Source organism: Scyliorhinus canicula, chromosome 2 (assembly GCF_902713615.1).
Source record: "Scyliorhinus canicula chromosome 2, sScyCan1.1, whole genome shotgun sequence".
Classification (NCBI taxonomy): domain Eukaryota; kingdom Metazoa; phylum Chordata; class Chondrichthyes; order Carcharhiniformes; family Scyliorhinidae; genus Scyliorhinus; species Scyliorhinus canicula.
In genome coordinates this window covers 64,579,341-64,596,907 of record NC_052147.1, presented here as the reverse complement: position 1 = coordinate 64,596,907, position 17,567 = coordinate 64,579,341, and the positions used below count along the sequence as shown (strand labels likewise).

Genomic DNA, 17,567 nt, shown 5'->3' with positions numbered 1-17,567 from the left:
GTAAAGGGCTTGGAATTCGGCCCATCGGCCAGCTGAAAATCGCTGCTGGCCGTAAAAAAACGGCGGCAGCGATTCGTGTCGGGAGTTGGGCGTGTGGAGGTCGTAAAAATTTACGACCCCCGCTATTCTCCGCACCGTCGTGAGTGCGGAGAATTGCGCCCCATATGTTTCCCAGTCAGGATGATGAATAGCTTGAAGGGGAACCTCTAGGTAGTGGTGTTCCCATGTGTCTGCTGCCCTTGTTTTTCTAAATTGTAGCGGTCACAGGTTTGGGTGGTGCACATTGTAGATAGTACACACTGTTGCCACTATTTGTTGGTGGTGGAGGGAGTGAATATTTGTGCAAGGGATGCCAATCAAGCAGGCTGCTGTGTTCTGGCTGGTGTCAAGCTTTTTGAGTGTTTTTGGAACTGCCCTCGGTGGACTACTCAGTGGAGAGTATTCCATTATACTCCTGCTTGTACCTTACAGATTGTGGATAGGCTTTGGAGAGTTAGGAGATGAGTTACTCTGCAGAATTCCCAGCCTTTGACCTGCTCTTGCAGCTACAGTATTTATATCACAGAATCATTGAATCCCTGCTGTGCAGAAGGAAGCCATTCAGCCCATCGAGTCTGCCCCGACCTTTTGAATAAACACACTACCTGGGACCAATCCCCTGTTCTATTCCTGCAACCCCACACTAAGGAACAATTTAGCATGGCCAACACGCCTAACCTGCACTTCTTTGGACTGTGTGAGGAACCCAAAGCACCCGTAGGAAACCCACGCAGACATGGGGATAATGTGCAAACTCCATGCAGACAGTTGCCTGAGGTCGGAATTGAACCCAGGTTGTGCGGCACGGTGGCACAGTGCCTCACGGCGCCAAGATCCCAAGATTGAATCCCAGCCCTGCGTCACTGTCCGTGTGGAGTTTGCACATTCTCCCTGTGTCTGCGTGGGTTTCACCCCCGCAACTCAAAAGATGTGCAGGTTAGGTGGATTGGCCATGCTAAATTGCCCCTTAATTGGGGGAAAAAATGGGTACTCTAAATTTAAAAAAAGAATTGAACCCAAGTACTAGTGCTTAACCACTGTGCCACCGTGCCGGCTGGTCCAGTTTAAATTCTGGGAAATGGTAACCCCCAGGATGTTGATAGTGGGGGATTCTGTGATAGTTATGCCATTGAATGTCAAGGGATGATGGTTAGATATTCTCTTGTTGGAAATGGTCATTGCCTGGCACTTATGTGGCACAGATATTACTTGCCATTTGTCATATTGTGCAGGTCATGCTGCATTTGTTTTTTTAAAAATAAATTTAGAGTACCCAAGTTTTCCAATTTAGTGTGGCCAATCCACCTACCCTGCACATCTTTGGGTTGTGGGGGTGAAACCCACGCAGACACGGGGAGAACGTGCAAACTCCACATGGACAGTGACCCAGGGCCGGGATTCGAACCCGGGTCCTCAGCGCCGTAGGCAGCAATGCTAACCACTGTGCCACCGTGCTGCCCCCATGCTGCATTTGTACATGGACCTGGTACTTGTAGTACCCACATGCCTAATTTCCAGCCATGCTAAATGGGCAGAGAGTCAGGAGGTAATATTGGCCATTCTCTCCCCCCGGCACCACCACTGTGTACTGCCTGCATTACTTTAAATGGGCACATGTCAAAGTTAATGGGGCATCACAATCTCTCTGCTCATTTTCAGGGATTATCCACATTTTCTCCCACCCTCTTTAATTCTAGCTGGAAGGAACAGTACACAGTCAAAGCATTGATATGCTAAAGTATTTTTTTCTGACTTCAAGGCTACTTCATAAACTTTAGGGCATATGTGCAGCAGTAGCTTTCCTGTTGGAATCAAACATGACTGGGACAATGAACAGAGGTCCCGCAGAGCATGACAAACTGTTGGAAGAGGGAGGAGGAAAAGGGCTTTTAGCAGGAGGCAAGACAACCAATATTTATCTTCTCCTTCTCTAAAGAAGTTGCCACTGAAACCTGTAGATGGTGGTGTTTTACTGCATGCTGCCTCAAGCTATCATCATCCATGATGGAACAGTCCTTGTCACCACCTATCAGATGAAAGACTAAGGAAATGCAGAAGCATGAGGAGGGGGTAGTTTTGGAATGGGGGAGGATGAGGAAGTGGGAGAGGAGGAAGGTAGGCACAACCGACATTGCTTTTTTCCCCCCAAGGCTGTAAGTGAAGAACTAACCCAAGGGCAGTACCAGTGACCTCAACCCAATTCCACATTCACCAAAACAGGTCATGGATCTGAAACATTAGCTGTGCTCCTCTCTCCACAAATGCTGTCAGACCTGCTATGTATTTCCAACATTTTTGGCTTCAATTTCAGATTTCAAGCATTGCCCTGTCATAGGGCCGGTAGCTCTATACCTCAGCAGCCTCACCGAGAAAGGTGAATGTTTAGAGGCAGGCAAGAGACTGAGGGGGCACCTCAAAATGGAGGCAACCTCTAAACCATCCATATAAATAATTATTTCAGAGGGCAGAGGGCTGTAAAACCCTCTTGAGTCGGGGTGGGGGGGGGGGGGGGGAGTTTTTCTCTATTTGGTTTGGGGTGTGAGTATTTCTGACATTGGAATTTAGAAGAATGAGGGGGGACCTTATAGAAACACATACAATTATGAAGGGAATAGATGAGATAGAAACAGGGAGGTTGTTTCTACTGGCGGGTGAAACTAGAACTGGGGGACATAGCCTCAAATACTTGACATTGAATGCAGGACCAAGCATTTCAGTATGCACACCCCTTAATCTGTCTTCTGGTAGATTACTGACTTCATCTGAGTCATTGACATCAGAACCCGTGTGTGCCTTCATCTTCTGGCAAGCTGACACATGCACTATCCCTGCCCCTGTCCCAGCTGCTTTTGCCCAACTTCTCACTTGTAGATAGCACCTCTACCCCAACCTCCAAATGATGTACAGTGTTAGTATCTTAGCTGGTGGCAAAAAATGTGGAATCAAATGAGTCCTATTCAGGATTGTCTTCCTGAACTTCCTTTATTGCCTGGACAGGTTTCAGTTAGTGGGAACTTGAAAGAAAAAAGGGACAAGGATGAGACCGCAAGGGGGGAGAGCAGAAAATATACATAGTTACGCCGCCTGCAGCTTGTAGAGATATTGTGGCATGAGGGAAACGTGAACTGTACGAACAAAGATTAGGCATGTGGATACTGCTATCTTTAACAATTTAGTCCCATTGCTAGCCATGGCCTCTGCAATAGACCTACCCATAATGACCTGCACCATCTCCTTCATGGGATAAAGGAATACAGGTGTGCTTCTCCTCTTCAGCTAGTCCCTGCAACTTCCAGTTGCGTGCTAACTCCTCCTTCAAGAGAGAGGGAAGTGTGTCCTTGAATGTTGTGCAATACGTTTGGGTGTTGTAGTTGTTGTGGCTGAAACTCATTAATGCAAGAACACAAGAGGCCATTTTAAACTATTCATCAAAATCTCCAAACATTTTTGATGCACAAACATCCAGAAGGATTGATGGTAATTCATTTCTAGTTTGTTTAAACACTGAATATATTAAATGCCAGAAACCCTTCCAAAGGGTGCAGTTATGTTTTTGCACCCTGATGTGTTGGGTAAGCTGGGTATGCGAGGACTGCGTTTACTATAAACGTGAGAGAGACGGGCTTCCAACACTTGAAGAAATGCAACTCTATTTTATTGAACTCTTAACTATTAAACATACTTTAACTGTGGGTTGACACTATGCTGAGTTGACTGGAGACCTGAGGCTAACCTGACCAGACTATCTTACTACCACATGGTGGATGTTCCAGTTGTTGCTCACAGGCTCTGACTGTCTCAGAGGCTGCATCCCGAGGGAGCGGGAAGACTAGTGCCCTCTGGCTTTATAGTGGTCGTGTCCTGTCTGGTGATTGGCTGCTGTGTTCTGTGTCTTCATTGGTCAACCTGTGTGTCAATCAATGTCTGTCTGTGCACCATCATATACTTGTGTGTATATTATGACACACCCCATCTATTGGACCGGATATACTGTTTGATGATCCATTTCATCAACGCCACAAGTGTTGTCACATGGTATTTATAATATCTTTTGTATGTACAGATCTGCATAATGCATTCCTTGGACAATCGCAGAACACTTTTTTTGTCAGGGAACTCGTATTTTCAAACCTTTAAGGACATAGGAAGCCCACATCCAGTAAAATAAAGAAGTGTAGTTTTATTCACAACACAATATATGTACCGCCTTGTAGATCCCTACTGGGTTCCTGTTCTGGTCAGTGTCTTACTTTTTATACAGAGGTTAATAGAGATCCTCCACCCACAGCAGGCCAGCTCGTACTGCGCACGGGGAAGATGATCATTCCCACCTCGTAGGCCCCATGCAGGCTATTACAAAACCCATCCCAAAAGGTAAAGTATTTGTTAATCTAAAGTCAACAAGGAAGGCTGTACTTAAAAGAAACCGACTGGATTTACAATCCTTCAACAGAAAAAGGTTTCACTGTTTAGCTGATGTATTTTGGAATGTACAAGGGTGTTAAAATGTTTGCTTAAGAATGTTTTTTTTAAATGAAAGAATTTCCTGTTCCTTCCACCTATCAGTCAAAACCTACTGAAAGAAAGTGCAGTTTTGCAGACAGCAATTGGTATGTGGGGTGTTGTTTTTAAACCTTCTTATTTTCTCTCATCCCAAAGGCTATGGAAACATCTCCCCTACAACAGCTGGAGGTCAGATCTTCTGTGTCTTCTATGCGCTCTTTGGAATCCCCGTGCACGTGATTATTCTTAGCCATGTTGGCAAATATCTAACTTCCCACTCAGAAAAAATGGGCGTTTATCTGTCCAAGAAAGGAGTGAAAGAGGTACAGATGCAAAAAAAAAACCTACACTGAACCTTTAAAAGATTGTCACTTGTAGAACAATTAAAAACTATAAACATAAATGAGATATATTCTGATGCATGCTCATTTCAATTGGCTCCTTTTTGGAAAGTTTTAATTTTAACTCATCAAATAGTAAATTACATTGCTTGAAAAAGGGAAGCAATTGAGGCCTCCACCCTTGGAAATATTGAATGGTCTACAAGTGTTCTCCCTTTGTGTAGGAAATCACTTGTCTAGCCACGGAAGTGTTGCAGTGAGATTTTGTGGAAATGCCGGAATTGAACTAGGTTCCCACGATCACATTTCTCATGTTATTGCAGCTTGAATTTTCACTTATGACCCTTAAAGCAGGCTTCTTGGTGACCTTTAAATTTTGCTACTTAAAAGTGAAGGGTTAGCATTCTGCGAGTATATTGCTGCCTTAAAATATACATTATAATTTGCCACTGTAGTTTTTGTGGTGGTTTCAAAACCGGACCTCGGTTGGCTCATTAATTGATGTCAATATTGATGTAACCTGTGTTGGCACAGACTACTGGTTGCAATTAAACAATAAGTTTTACTTATGTTACACCTATCCTAGAGTTGCAGCAGGGGGCAGCACGGTGGCACAGTGAATAGCATTGCTTCCTCACAATGCCAGGAACCCAGATTCAATTCCTTCCTTGGATGACTGTGTGGAGTTTGTACATTCTCGTCAAGTCTGTGTGGGTTTCTACTGGGTGCTCAGTTCCCTCCCACAGTCAAACAATGTGCTGGTTAGGTGCATTGGCTATGCTAAATTTCCTCATAGTGTCCAATGGTTAGGTGGGGTTACAGGGATAGGGTGGGGGAGTGGGCCTAGATAAAGAGCTCTGTCAGAGGGTCTGTACAGATTTGAAGGGCTGAATGGTCTCCTTCTACACTGTAGGGATTCTATGATTTGAACATATAATGGAGGCAGCTAAATTGGCAATGTGAACAGGTTTGCTTCAGGTGGCAGTATAGCTCTGGTGCTAGATTACAAGCAGTTTCTTAACCATTAGATTCAGAGAAAGTGAAGAAAAATCACAATTCATATTAGCCATACAGTAGTAATAGACACAACTTTATCAATTGAAGAGGCTCTTCAGAATGTGTAATCCCACTCTAAATTAATGGTCCATAACTTTCCGTTTCCCCAGCATTGCATTTAAGGGGTACCCCGATGAGGCTGTGGTGCATCCATCTCTGAGTTTCCCACATGAGGGTTTACCCAGCAATTGCCCAGAAGAGTTAACTTCTTCTGAACAATTGCGCTGGGCTGGGAATCATCTGACAGAAGTGATTTAAATCACTAACTTCAGGTGGTTCTGCCAGTTTTTCACTGATAGTTACTCGGAAAGAGTCAGATGCAAAATAATCTAACTCCAGGGTAACTATTTAAACACCCAGACCCAGCTTTTCACGGGATCCCTCCCCACACGCACAACCCCCTAAGGAAGCCACCACACCAATTTCACCCCACCCCCAAAATGATGATAACATAGTGACAACCCCTCGTAGCTCCATGATGATCCTGCCGGGGGTGAGCTCCTGTCTCCCCCAGCCTGAGTTTGGAAGGTTGGGTGTGACAGGGGCTTAGACACCGTGTGGGTATGTCTGGCAAGCGTGGCAATCTGACGGAGATTGCCATTCTGCAGACCTTACCAGCCGATTAAGATTGATTTAAAGTAAAACCTACATTTCTAAAAGGAAATTCAAAAATGGTAAAAATTTCTTAAACATTTAAGTCACATTTCCATGCAATTTAAATAATTTTCCCTTTGCGTATTAAAACACAATTGTTAGATACATTTATTATTAAGCAAATATTAGATACCCAAACCAACAACAACTTGTATTTATGTAGCACCATTAATACAGCACAAGGTGATTCGCATGAGCTTTATTCTTTAACATCAAGCTGCACAGGGAGATTTTAGGCAGATGACCAAAAGTCTGGCCAAAGAGGTTTGAAAGAGTGCCTTAAGGAGGAACGTGAGGGATTAAGGCGGAGAGGTTTGGGGGGGGGGGGGGGGGGGGGGGGTGGAATTCTGGATGTTTCAGACCAACGCAGCTCAACATATAATATCAATAAGAAGTCTTACAACACCAGGTTAAAGCCCAACAGGTTTGTTTCAAACACGAGGTTTCGGAGCGCAGCTCCTTCTTCAGGTCACCTGAGGAAGGAGCTGCGCTCCGAAAGCTCGTGTTTGAAACAAACCTGTTGGACTTTAACCTGGTGTTGTAAGACTTCTTACTGTGCTCACCCCAGTCCAACGCCGGCATCTCCACATCATATAATATCAATGATTGAGCAATTAAAATGGGGAATGCTCAAGATGCTGAACTCTACAGAGGAGTTCAGATATCTCAGGGGATTGTGGGGATAGAGAAGATTACAGAGGAGTATGGCCACAGAGGAATCTGTAAACACAGGTCGGTGTTTTAAAATTGAGATATTGTGTACTAGATGATCGGTGACTGGCATTTGGTTCAAGTGAGGACGCAGCAGCGATTTGAATGACCTCAAGGTTATGGACATTAGAACTTGGGAAGCCTGCCAAAATACATCTGTGTAGTCAAATCCAGAGGCAACAAAGGCATGGATGAGGGTTTCAGCAGCAGATGCATTGAGGCAGGGCAATGGTGGAGGTGGAAATGCAGCTTTAGTGATAAACCCAAATGAATTGGAACTTCACCTTGGGATCAAATACAACACCAAGGTTGTAAACACTCTGGTTTCACCTCAGCCCATTACCAGGGAGAGAGATGAAGTTAGCGGGTAGGGAATGAAGCTTGATCTTCTCAATATTTTGTGGAGGAAATTTCTATTCACCCAATACTGGATGTTGTAAAAGAGGTCTGACAATTTAGGGGCAATGTAGCAGTCAAGAGACGTGGTGGTGTGCTCTACCTGGGTGTCATTGGCATACATCTGGAAACTAATGTATTTTTGGACATTGCCACTGAGGATCAGCATGTAAATGAGAAATAGATACTTATGGGGGTACCAAACTTAATTGAGTGGGCATTTGGAAGAGAAGCCTGTGCAGGAGATCCTCTGGCTCTGATGAAACAAGTAAGAATGCAACCAGGTGAGTGTGGTCTTATGTGGATAATGTGGATTGTATACATATGAGTACATATATACAAATAAAATTGCTTCCATTAAGGATTAAAATACATATTTTGGCATAACCTAGCTCTAGCATATTGTATGGGTAACAATAATGAATAAGCTAAGAAGCTAGACAGAAACACAAAATATAGTAAAAAGATCATTTACATTTGAAACAATATGCTGTGACTTTCAATTCAAATTTGTGTTTAACAAAATGAGTTTTAATTTATAATTTTATTGCTTTCTTTAAAATGCCTGATTACTCTAATTAATTTTGTAACTTGCCATGTGACTATTAAATGCCTGTTTTTCTATTTCAGAAACGAGTGAAGCTTTTAACATTCCTGTTTTTTCTCGTAATTGGTGCTGTAGTATTCTTGGCCTTGCCACCTTTAGTTTTTTGCATTTTTGAGAACTGGTCGTACAGGGAAGGAGTTTATTATGCATTCATCACTCTCAGCACCATTGGTTTTGGTGATTATGTAGTGGGTGAGTTATGACACAATTAATTGAAAAGAATATGAATAAAGGTGATCATATTTTCTTCAAATACAAAAACATTGAAAATCCTGCAAAAATGCCTCGCTGAAATATGAACTTGCATCTCTCCTCCTGACAACTACATAATGACAGGCCCTGTTTATATAATACTTTGGCAGGGCAGCACGGTGGCCTAGTGGTTAGCACAACCGCCCCACGGCGCTAAGGTCCCAGGTTCGATCCCGGCTCTGGGTCACTGTCCGTGTGGAGTTAGCACATTCGCCCCCTGTCTGTGGGTTTCACCCCCACAACCCAAAAATGTGCAGAGTAGGTGGATTGGCCACGCTAAATTGCCCCTTAATTGGAAAAAATAATTGGGTAATCTAAATTAAAAAAAAAAAAATATATAATACTTTGGAGATTAGAAATAGCATACTTACCCAATTAAAAATATAATAAAATTGAAAGATTGATATTGCAGACACTTTATATTTGTGTGCTACGCATTAATACTGTTGTATCTGTAATACTTTAGGGTGGCATGCTGGCGCAGCTATTAGCACTGCTGCCTCTTGGCGGCGAGGAACCGGGTTCGATCACTGCCTTGAGTCACTGTCTGTGTAGAGTTTGCACATTCTCCCCGTGTCTGCGTGGGTCTCACCCCCACAACCCAAAGATGTACAGGGTAGGGGGATTGGCCAAGCTAAATTGCCCCTTAATTGAAAAAAGTGTCATATTTTAGCTACATTTCAGAGCACAGGGACTAACAAAACGCAAAGACTGAAGAGATCGTTTTACAGTGCATCTTCATTAAATAGACCTCTAATTTGATAATCTTAGTTAATGTTAATAACGTACCAATTAAATTGCCAACATTAAACAGCAGTTTCATAACACTTCATTACTGCAATATGGCCTATAAGTAGCAGAATCATTGATAATTAACACTGTGCATCTGTATTTGTGACATATTGATGGGAGGCTGCAACCCTGCAATATAAATCACTTAGCGAATCAGTCTTCACGTGCTCCTCGGATAGATGAATATGGCACTATAGAGCTGCAGCCAAACACTGAATTCTGCAATAGATGGTGTAATTATTGGAATGCCGATCACAGTTTTGTGTAACTGAATCATGATAAGAAATTAGAATCAATTCCAAGAGCACTAAATAGAGACACCCTTTGCCTTACTGAGTGCTGTTTTATTGGTCCAAATTCATGCATTTGCTGAGTGGAGGTGTGATCCACTTCGGATAGCCTTGACATGCTTATATTTTAAAACATCTTAAACTCTTAAAAAAATTGTCCTGTGCATAAAGGTAGTTCAAGCTAAATGCTTGCTGCTGTTGGTTTCAGTAGACACAGTTGAAACAACCAGACAGGGAGTCTAAAAGCGAATCGAAAAGTCATATTTACTACAGGCCAGTTTAACCTTGGTGATACGTAAGCTTTTAGAAATGATGACTGTGGATAAAATTAACTGTAATTTATGTGATGATATGTATAAGCAATCATGTATATAATGATGTAAACTACCTCCGACCAGCAGGTGGCAGTGGAAAACTGCCATGTGACTCTGTTCCTTGGAGTTGGGAGTTAGTTGTGTTAGTGGATTGTCATACTTGGAGTAGCTCTAGGATAATTTATCAGTATTAGTCATTTGTAATATATTTCTTATAGTTATCTTTACCTCTCATTTATTTTATAATAAAATACTTTAACTAGTCAAGAACTAGACGTTCAACTGTGCATCATTCCTCCCGGCCAAGCGCCAGAATGTAACAATTTAGACAATTGCAATGACTTAAGGAAAGCTAACTTGATTTGTTAAGGGAAAATTGTGGTTAGCTAACTTGCTGGAGAGTGTTGATGAGAGTAATATATGGTATGGGTTCCAAAAGGCACCATTCAGGCTTGCTGTCAGACAGACATCAGAAAAGGTCACTTGACACCCTTCACTTTACACTCAATTTAAAGACAGATTTCCAAAACATAAGCTTATAAACCCAAACCGTAACATAGGACCACTGCTCTGCTTGATTTATATTACTAACCTAGAATTGTGTGCGTGCATGGTACAATATCAAAAATTACAAGTGACACAAAACTCGGACGTACTGTGAACTATGAGGAGGATAATGATGGTCTTTAAGATGACAAAGGATGGTGGAATGGCTGGATGTGTGACAGGTTAAATTTAATGTAGAGAAGTGTGAACCAGCCCATTTTAGTTGGAAGAATGAAGAAAGGCAATATATAAAATAAAGGAAACAATTCTAAAGAGAATGCAGGAGCAGAATGATTCTGGTTGAAAGACCACGTCCTGAGAGTGCGGTAGAGCCATCTTAAATCAGAACTTTCAAAAGGACATTTGATTATTAGATAACCATCTAAAGAGAGGATTTTCAGGACCGCGGGCAAAATGCAAGGGGAGTGGGACTAGCTGAGGCATGTAAACGATGGGCTATATGGTATCCTTCTGTGCTTTAACCACATAATTCAATGAATATACAAGATCACATTAAATGCAAGCAGACCACAAAATTAAACATTTAAAGCTTGTATCATCACTTCCATATAATGCGCACTCATTCTTTCTTCACCCTACATCGATATTAGATTTCACATAGCTGCCGAGAGCTTAGTGTTAATGTAAGCCTACTTGTGACACCAATAAAGATTATTGTTAAATTGCAGTGCATTTATCTTGTAGTATCTGCAATCAGATTAAACAAATGGTTTTATTCCATGTCACTGCTGTTCGGTTTTTGGCTAGGTTAACAGATTGCAAAATAACAATCTTTATTAGTGTCACAAGTAAGCTAACATTTAACACTGCAATGAAGTTACTGTGAAAGTCCCCTAGTGGCCACACTCCGGTGCCTGTTTGGGTACACTGTGGGAGAATTCAGAATGTTCAATTCACCTAACAGCACGTCTTTTGGGACTTGTGGGAGGAAACCGGAGCACCCGGAGAAAACCCACACAGACACAGGGGCCCTGGCGCTGTGAAGCAACAGTGCTAATCACTGTGCTAAAGTGCCACCCCAAATATAGGGGTGGCGTGAGAGTGGGCCTGGTGGGGTGTTCTTTCAGAGAGTCGGTGCAGACTCGGGCCGAATGGCCTCCTTCTGCACTGTAGAAATGCTATGATTCTAAGCATACAATGCGTCTAACCTCAGAATGAAACCACTCTTGTAGAGCTGTTGGACAGTTTGTGAGCATCATTTACAAACATGTAGTTTGATAACACCTACCCACATGGTACTAAAATATTTTTACCCTACAAACATTGTTGCAGTATCACTTGTGTTTTACAAAATAAAATCTTGAAATTCCAGCTAATATCACAAAGCTATGGTCCTTACTCTCTGATTGTACAGCTGAATTTAGAAGGCGTACTCTGGAGCAGTGTAAATATTTCACATGTTAACCTGATACTTGTCATCATACTACTCAATTGTTCTGAGCAGATGTATAATTGAGTGTGTAATCCAAATATGGAATTGAGACACTTCTCCTCGCAGCCTGTAATTTGTTTTCTGCCTATCCTTAATGTTGTCACCTTCTATTGTGTTCATAATTAATTTGATCAACATAAATAAAACTATTTTTGCCGGGAATCAGTTTGTGTTTGAAGGTGAAGCCTTTTGTATACAAGTGGTGTATTATTTCCCCCTTTAGCTGATTCAAATATACATTGAAAATGTTGGAAATATAAAGGACTGTTGGATTCCCAACAGACAAAAGACAGACTAATGTTTCCTGTGAATTTGGTTAATTAAAGCTCAAGCTTGGACTAAGGTTTCCACACACAACATTGACCTGTCCTTTTTCTTTAGAGAGCTAATGGGGTAGGAATTCACTTATGCGGTTGTGCTAAATGGGTGTATTGCATCTGCAACCTGTTATACACCACATTTTTATTTTAAGTGAATAGAACTGAATATGAGGCAGGGGTTGTAATGGGTGGCCAATGCGCTTCCAGCCATGACAAATTTCTGCCAAAGACATGCAGTGTGTGATGTCGCAAGGGGCTGGCGATCGTGATAGGTGGGGTAGTGTTCACTCAGTTGTATAGAACAAAGAGAGCAAAGAAAAATACAGCACAGGAACAGGCCCATTGGCCTGTACCAATCATGATACCAACCTTTGTCAAAACCCTCAGCATTTCCTTGTGCCGGATCCCTCTATACCCATCCTATCCATGTTTTTGTCAAGATGCCTTTTGAACGCTGTTATTGTATCTGCTTCCACAGCCTCCCCTGGCAACACATTCCAGGCACTCCCCACCCTCTGTGTTTATAAAAAAAACCTGCCTCGCACATCTCCCCTAAACTTTGCCCCACGGATCTTAAACCTATGCCCCCTGGTGACTGACCCCTCCACCCTGGAAAAGAGTGCCTGACATCCACTCTATCCATGCCCCTCATAATCTTGTGGACCTATTACCAGGTCACCCCTCAATCTCTGTCTTTCTAATGAAAATAGTCCGAGTCTATTCAGCCTCTCCACATAACTAACACCCTCCAGACCAGGCAACATCCTGGTAAACCTCCTCTGCACCCTCTCCAAAGCCTCCACATCCTTCTGGCAGTGTGACAACCAGAATTGTGCGCAATATTCCAAGTGCAGCCTTACCAAGGTTCTATACAACTGTAGCATGACTTGCCAGTTTTTATACTCGATGCCCCGTCCAATGAAGGCAAGCAATCCGCATGCTTTCTTGACTACTCTGTCCATTTGTGTTGTCACCTTCAAAGATCTGGGGACCTGCACGTACAGATCTCTCTGACTTTCTATATTGCTAAGAGTTTTGCCATTTACATTATATTTCCCTTCTATGTTAGACCTACCAAAATGCATTACCTCATTTGTTTGGATTAAACTCCATTTACCATTTCACTACATAATTCTCCAACCTATCTATGTCCTGCTGTATCTTCTGACAATCCTCAACACTCTCTGCCACTCCACCAACCTTGGTGTCATCCGCAAACTTACTAATCAGACTGGCTACATTTTCCTCCAAATCGTTTTATGTACACAACAAACAACAGGGGCCCCAGCACAGATCCCTGTGGAACACCACTAGTCACAACCTTCCATTCAGAAAAAAACCCTTCTACTGCTACCCTTTGCCTTCTGTGACTGAGCCAGTTCTGTATCCATCTTACCACCTCACCTCTGATCCTGTGTGACTTCGAAGGCTTTACTGAAGTCCATGCAAACAACATCCACCACCCTCCCCTCATCAATCATCTTTGTCACCTCCTCAAAAAACATTAGCTCTCACAATTGTCCAAATACCAAAAACGGAACTTTTATTTAAAGGTCTACAGATAGTCGTCGTCACCCCCCCCCCCCCCCCCGCCCCGCCCCGCCCCGCCCCGCCCCGCCCCGCCCCAAAAGCAGAACACAGTGATGTGCTTGTTATAGTCGAGCAAGGCTACACATTTGATTCCCATTACACTGATTACACTGATAGGTGTTTTCCATCAACTGGCATGTGACTTCTGGGTTGACCTCCTTTGGCCATCCTGGAAGGGGAAACGATACCAACAATTTGGATAACCTTATGAGAAAAGTACCATCCTTCCCCTGTTTTCTGTTTTTCCTTATTGTAGATTTACAGTATTTAGTTTTTCCTTTAATTTCTAAGGTAAACTGGTCATATCTATGCCACCAGGTGCTGACCCCCACAGGACGTTCCATAGATTTTACAGGGCATTGGTCGCAATCTGGATCCTCTTCGGCATAGCATGGCTGGCCCTTCTTTTTAACTTACTGACCGTCTTTATGGAGGACACTGAAAAGAAAATTGCAAAAATTAAGAATAAGAAAAAAGCAGCAAAGGAAAAAATGAACTTTAAATATGACGCAAATGCAAATTCGAGTTCAGAAAATGTCTCCATATTATCAGGTTCAGAGACAGGTGTGAGGAAAGGAGCTCAGAAACCTTTCAAACAGCAAGAATCTTCACATGTTGATTTGACAATAATAGCTTCGGATCATGATCAAGAGGAAACAAAGCCTGAGCCAGAGAAGAATGCGAAGAATACAGGCCAAGAAAAACCAGAGAATATAATTCATCCAATTATTTTAAACTCTAGGAAGACATAATTTCCTCAGTAGAAGATATCACACGATCACTGATAAATGGTGATGAGCAGCATTTAAAGCAACAATGGGAAAAGTTTTTTTTATTTTCACTGACTGGATGATAAAGTGGCAGAATGAATTGTCTACCCATTATAAATTTCAAGTGATGTGTCTTGCTGTCATCGGCTGTGGGGATAGGAGTGGAGAGCCATCGGAAGTATTGTGGAATTAGGGAATGCACCTAATCCTTCTGACTCCACAGTAATTCCTTACTTTAAAATTGACCGGCCAAAGATTTGTGAGTGGACGTTAAATATATCTTTGTAAAAATATATTATTAAATATATTTTATATTTTCAAGTTTATTCTTGCTTTGGAAGATATTAGATTTGCTAATACATGTAATATGCTGAAGTGGGTGTCAGTAATGTATGGAATTGTTAAAGCATTGTAAAATCAAATTTTAGCCTGTTTGAAACATACTGCGGGTGAATTCCCATTCATTTGCCATGAAGTTCTTTATGCTGTTTTCATAGTTTCCACTGCAATTATGAGACTACTGTGCCATACTTTGAGAATTTACAATTTGAATGAGGTTAATTATGAATCATGATATGGATGATATAGAATTGCTCATTTTTTTTCAATCAAATATTCAATTGTTTCTACATGTTTCAGACATAATTATGTTTCATCTTCATAGGGTGTCTTCATAGTGGTTAACACTGCTGCCTCACAGTGCTGAGAATCGGGTTCGATCCCGGCCCCGGGTCACTGTCCGTATGGAGTTTGCACATTCTCCCCGTGTCTGTGTGGGTTTCCCCCCACAACCTAAAGATGTGCAGGGTGGGTGGATTGGCCACGCTAAATTGTCCCTTAATTGGAAAAATTATTTTAAAAAATTATTCGTGTTCATATAATACAATACGAGAGTTCCACATTGAGACACTAGATGGTCCATACATTATTGAAGGGGTTAAAAGAAATTTGAACAGCAAACAGGACAGAGGAGTGGGCAGGACTAACCACAGGTAAGTCACGTGCTCGAAGGTATTTGTGCATTAGTAGTGATTAGGCAATGTGATGTTAACCAGTGAATGGATAATATAATCATATGCACTAACTTGGAATGCAATGAAGTAATCTAGCCTTGTTGACACAATTGGGCTGAGATAGCAGAACACCATTGTAACTTGCTGATTGGTGAAAATTAAAAATATCACTTGTCTGTATATCTGTATAAAATTGTTAGTTTTGTAGTTTTTCAGGGAACTCCTGCTCCACCTTGGATACATTTGAGATCTCTCGCACTAGCTGTATGATTAATGTTTGAACAGAGAAACACTGGAGGCGGGATTCTCCACCCCGCCGCACCCATTTTCTGGTGCGGCATGCCCAGCCGGCAGCGGGACCCTCCGTCCCGGCAGCTGGCCAATGGGATTACCCATTGTGGGCACCCCCACGCTGTTGGGAAATCCGTGGCCATGAGTGCGCTGCCGGCAAAACGGAGGATCCCGACAATGGAGAATCCAGCCTCTTTAAGGTCCTTGCGGAATGGGAGTAGATCCTTATCTCCCTGCTGTTAAATCCTTATTTCTCTGCTGTTATAATATATGCATCATGTACTGGATTCATTTACTGTTACATTGCATCGATTTTTGTATTAAACTTTTGCAATGATAAATAAAACTTTATTACAAATTTTCCATTATAAATAATCCGTTTCACTTATTTTATATAAGGCATAATCATTGGCATGGTTTCCTCAAATTCTCCTTGTAATATTTTACCACATCTACCTGCTTTCAAGCTACAATAATGGACTGAATGCATGTGCTTCATTACTGCCCACAATCAGTGTGTTTTGTGGAAAAAGATGTGTCTTATAATTGGATTGTGTACTCCATTTAAATTATTCAACAGCAAGCTTACATGAGTTTAAAATAAAGGTTATTCATTTCCAGGTTACAGTTACTTCAGTCTCTGATTTGTGATTTCTGGTCTCCCATGTGGCAGGCCTATGGTTTCTTGAATGAATTTGATGTTGAAGTGAGGGTCTTGTAAAGTGAAAGTTCACAGCAGGCTGTGATGTTTCTTGTAGTTGAATATCTAAGAGATTTGGATCTCGGGTAAACTTCAAAACTGGAACAGGTTAAATATTTTGGCTGCCTGATGACTTGGCTGGTTTAGCACACTGGGCTAAATCGCTGGATTTTAAAGCAGACCAAGGCAGGCCAGCAGCACGGTTCAATTCCCGTACCAGCCTCCCCGAACAGGTGCCGGAATGTGGCGACTAGGGGCTTTTCACAGTAACTTCATTGAAGCCTACTTGTGACAAGTGATTATTATTATTCCCCTTTTTCACCCTCCCCTGCCCCCCTGATGAACAGCCCTTCAAACATGGTCACAAACATCCCCCACCTTTCTTCAAACCCCACCGAAGACTACAGAGCCTACTTGTGACAATAAGCATCTTCTTTTTCCTTCCTTCCTTGAGGCTAGTTTCAAATTGGTTGACGACAGATGGTTTTCATGATTTTCCAGTTCCTGGATAGTAAGGATGGAGTCCCTGGACCCCGTTTATGTCACCTGAGCATTAAGTTAACACAGCAGAGGCTCGCACAATCTGGTTTGGATTGGGGGGGCCATATTGATACAAAAGGAATTTGATAGCAGCCTTTTGAGTTTCAGTCTTCTCTTTTCTCCAGAATGGAACGAGACATGCAATTTGAAAATGCCATTAGTTTTTCGGCGTTGGCCCATCCTTAAACAATCAGATGCATGAAAGCCACAGATGACTGTGAGGTACCCTCACCTGTTTCCATATTTAATTAGATAATCATCAGAGACTTTGTCTGTCATCCAAATGTCACATGATTTTCAGCAGCCAGTTTAACAGCTTGTTCGTGTCCAATTTGTAAAATTGTCAGACAGAATTTGTGTTCTTTTATTATCCATACTCCGCATATTTT

The 17,567-nt window shown here is 42.1% G+C and overlaps 1 protein-coding gene across 3 annotated transcripts in view; it reads left to right on the top strand.

Annotated features, from left to right (window-relative positions):
- The window catches only part of LOC119954707 (potassium channel subfamily K member 16-like), a 187,804-nt gene extending 171,241 nt beyond the window's left edge, over window positions 1–16,563 (top strand). For all 3 annotated transcript variants that reach the window (XM_038780200.1, XM_038780210.1, XM_038780191.1), the window contains 3 exons: window positions 4,699–4,865; window positions 8,331–8,499; window positions 14,183–16,563. In XM_038780200.1, coding sequence (XP_038636128.1) covers window positions 4,699–4,865; window positions 8,331–8,499; window positions 14,183–14,616 — 770 coding nt within the window. In that variant the 3' untranslated portion in view covers window positions 14,617–16,563. The remainder of the gene's footprint in view (window positions 1–4,698; window positions 4,866–8,330; window positions 8,500–14,182) is intronic.
- The last annotated feature ends 1,004 nt before the right edge of the window (window positions 16,564–17,567 follow it).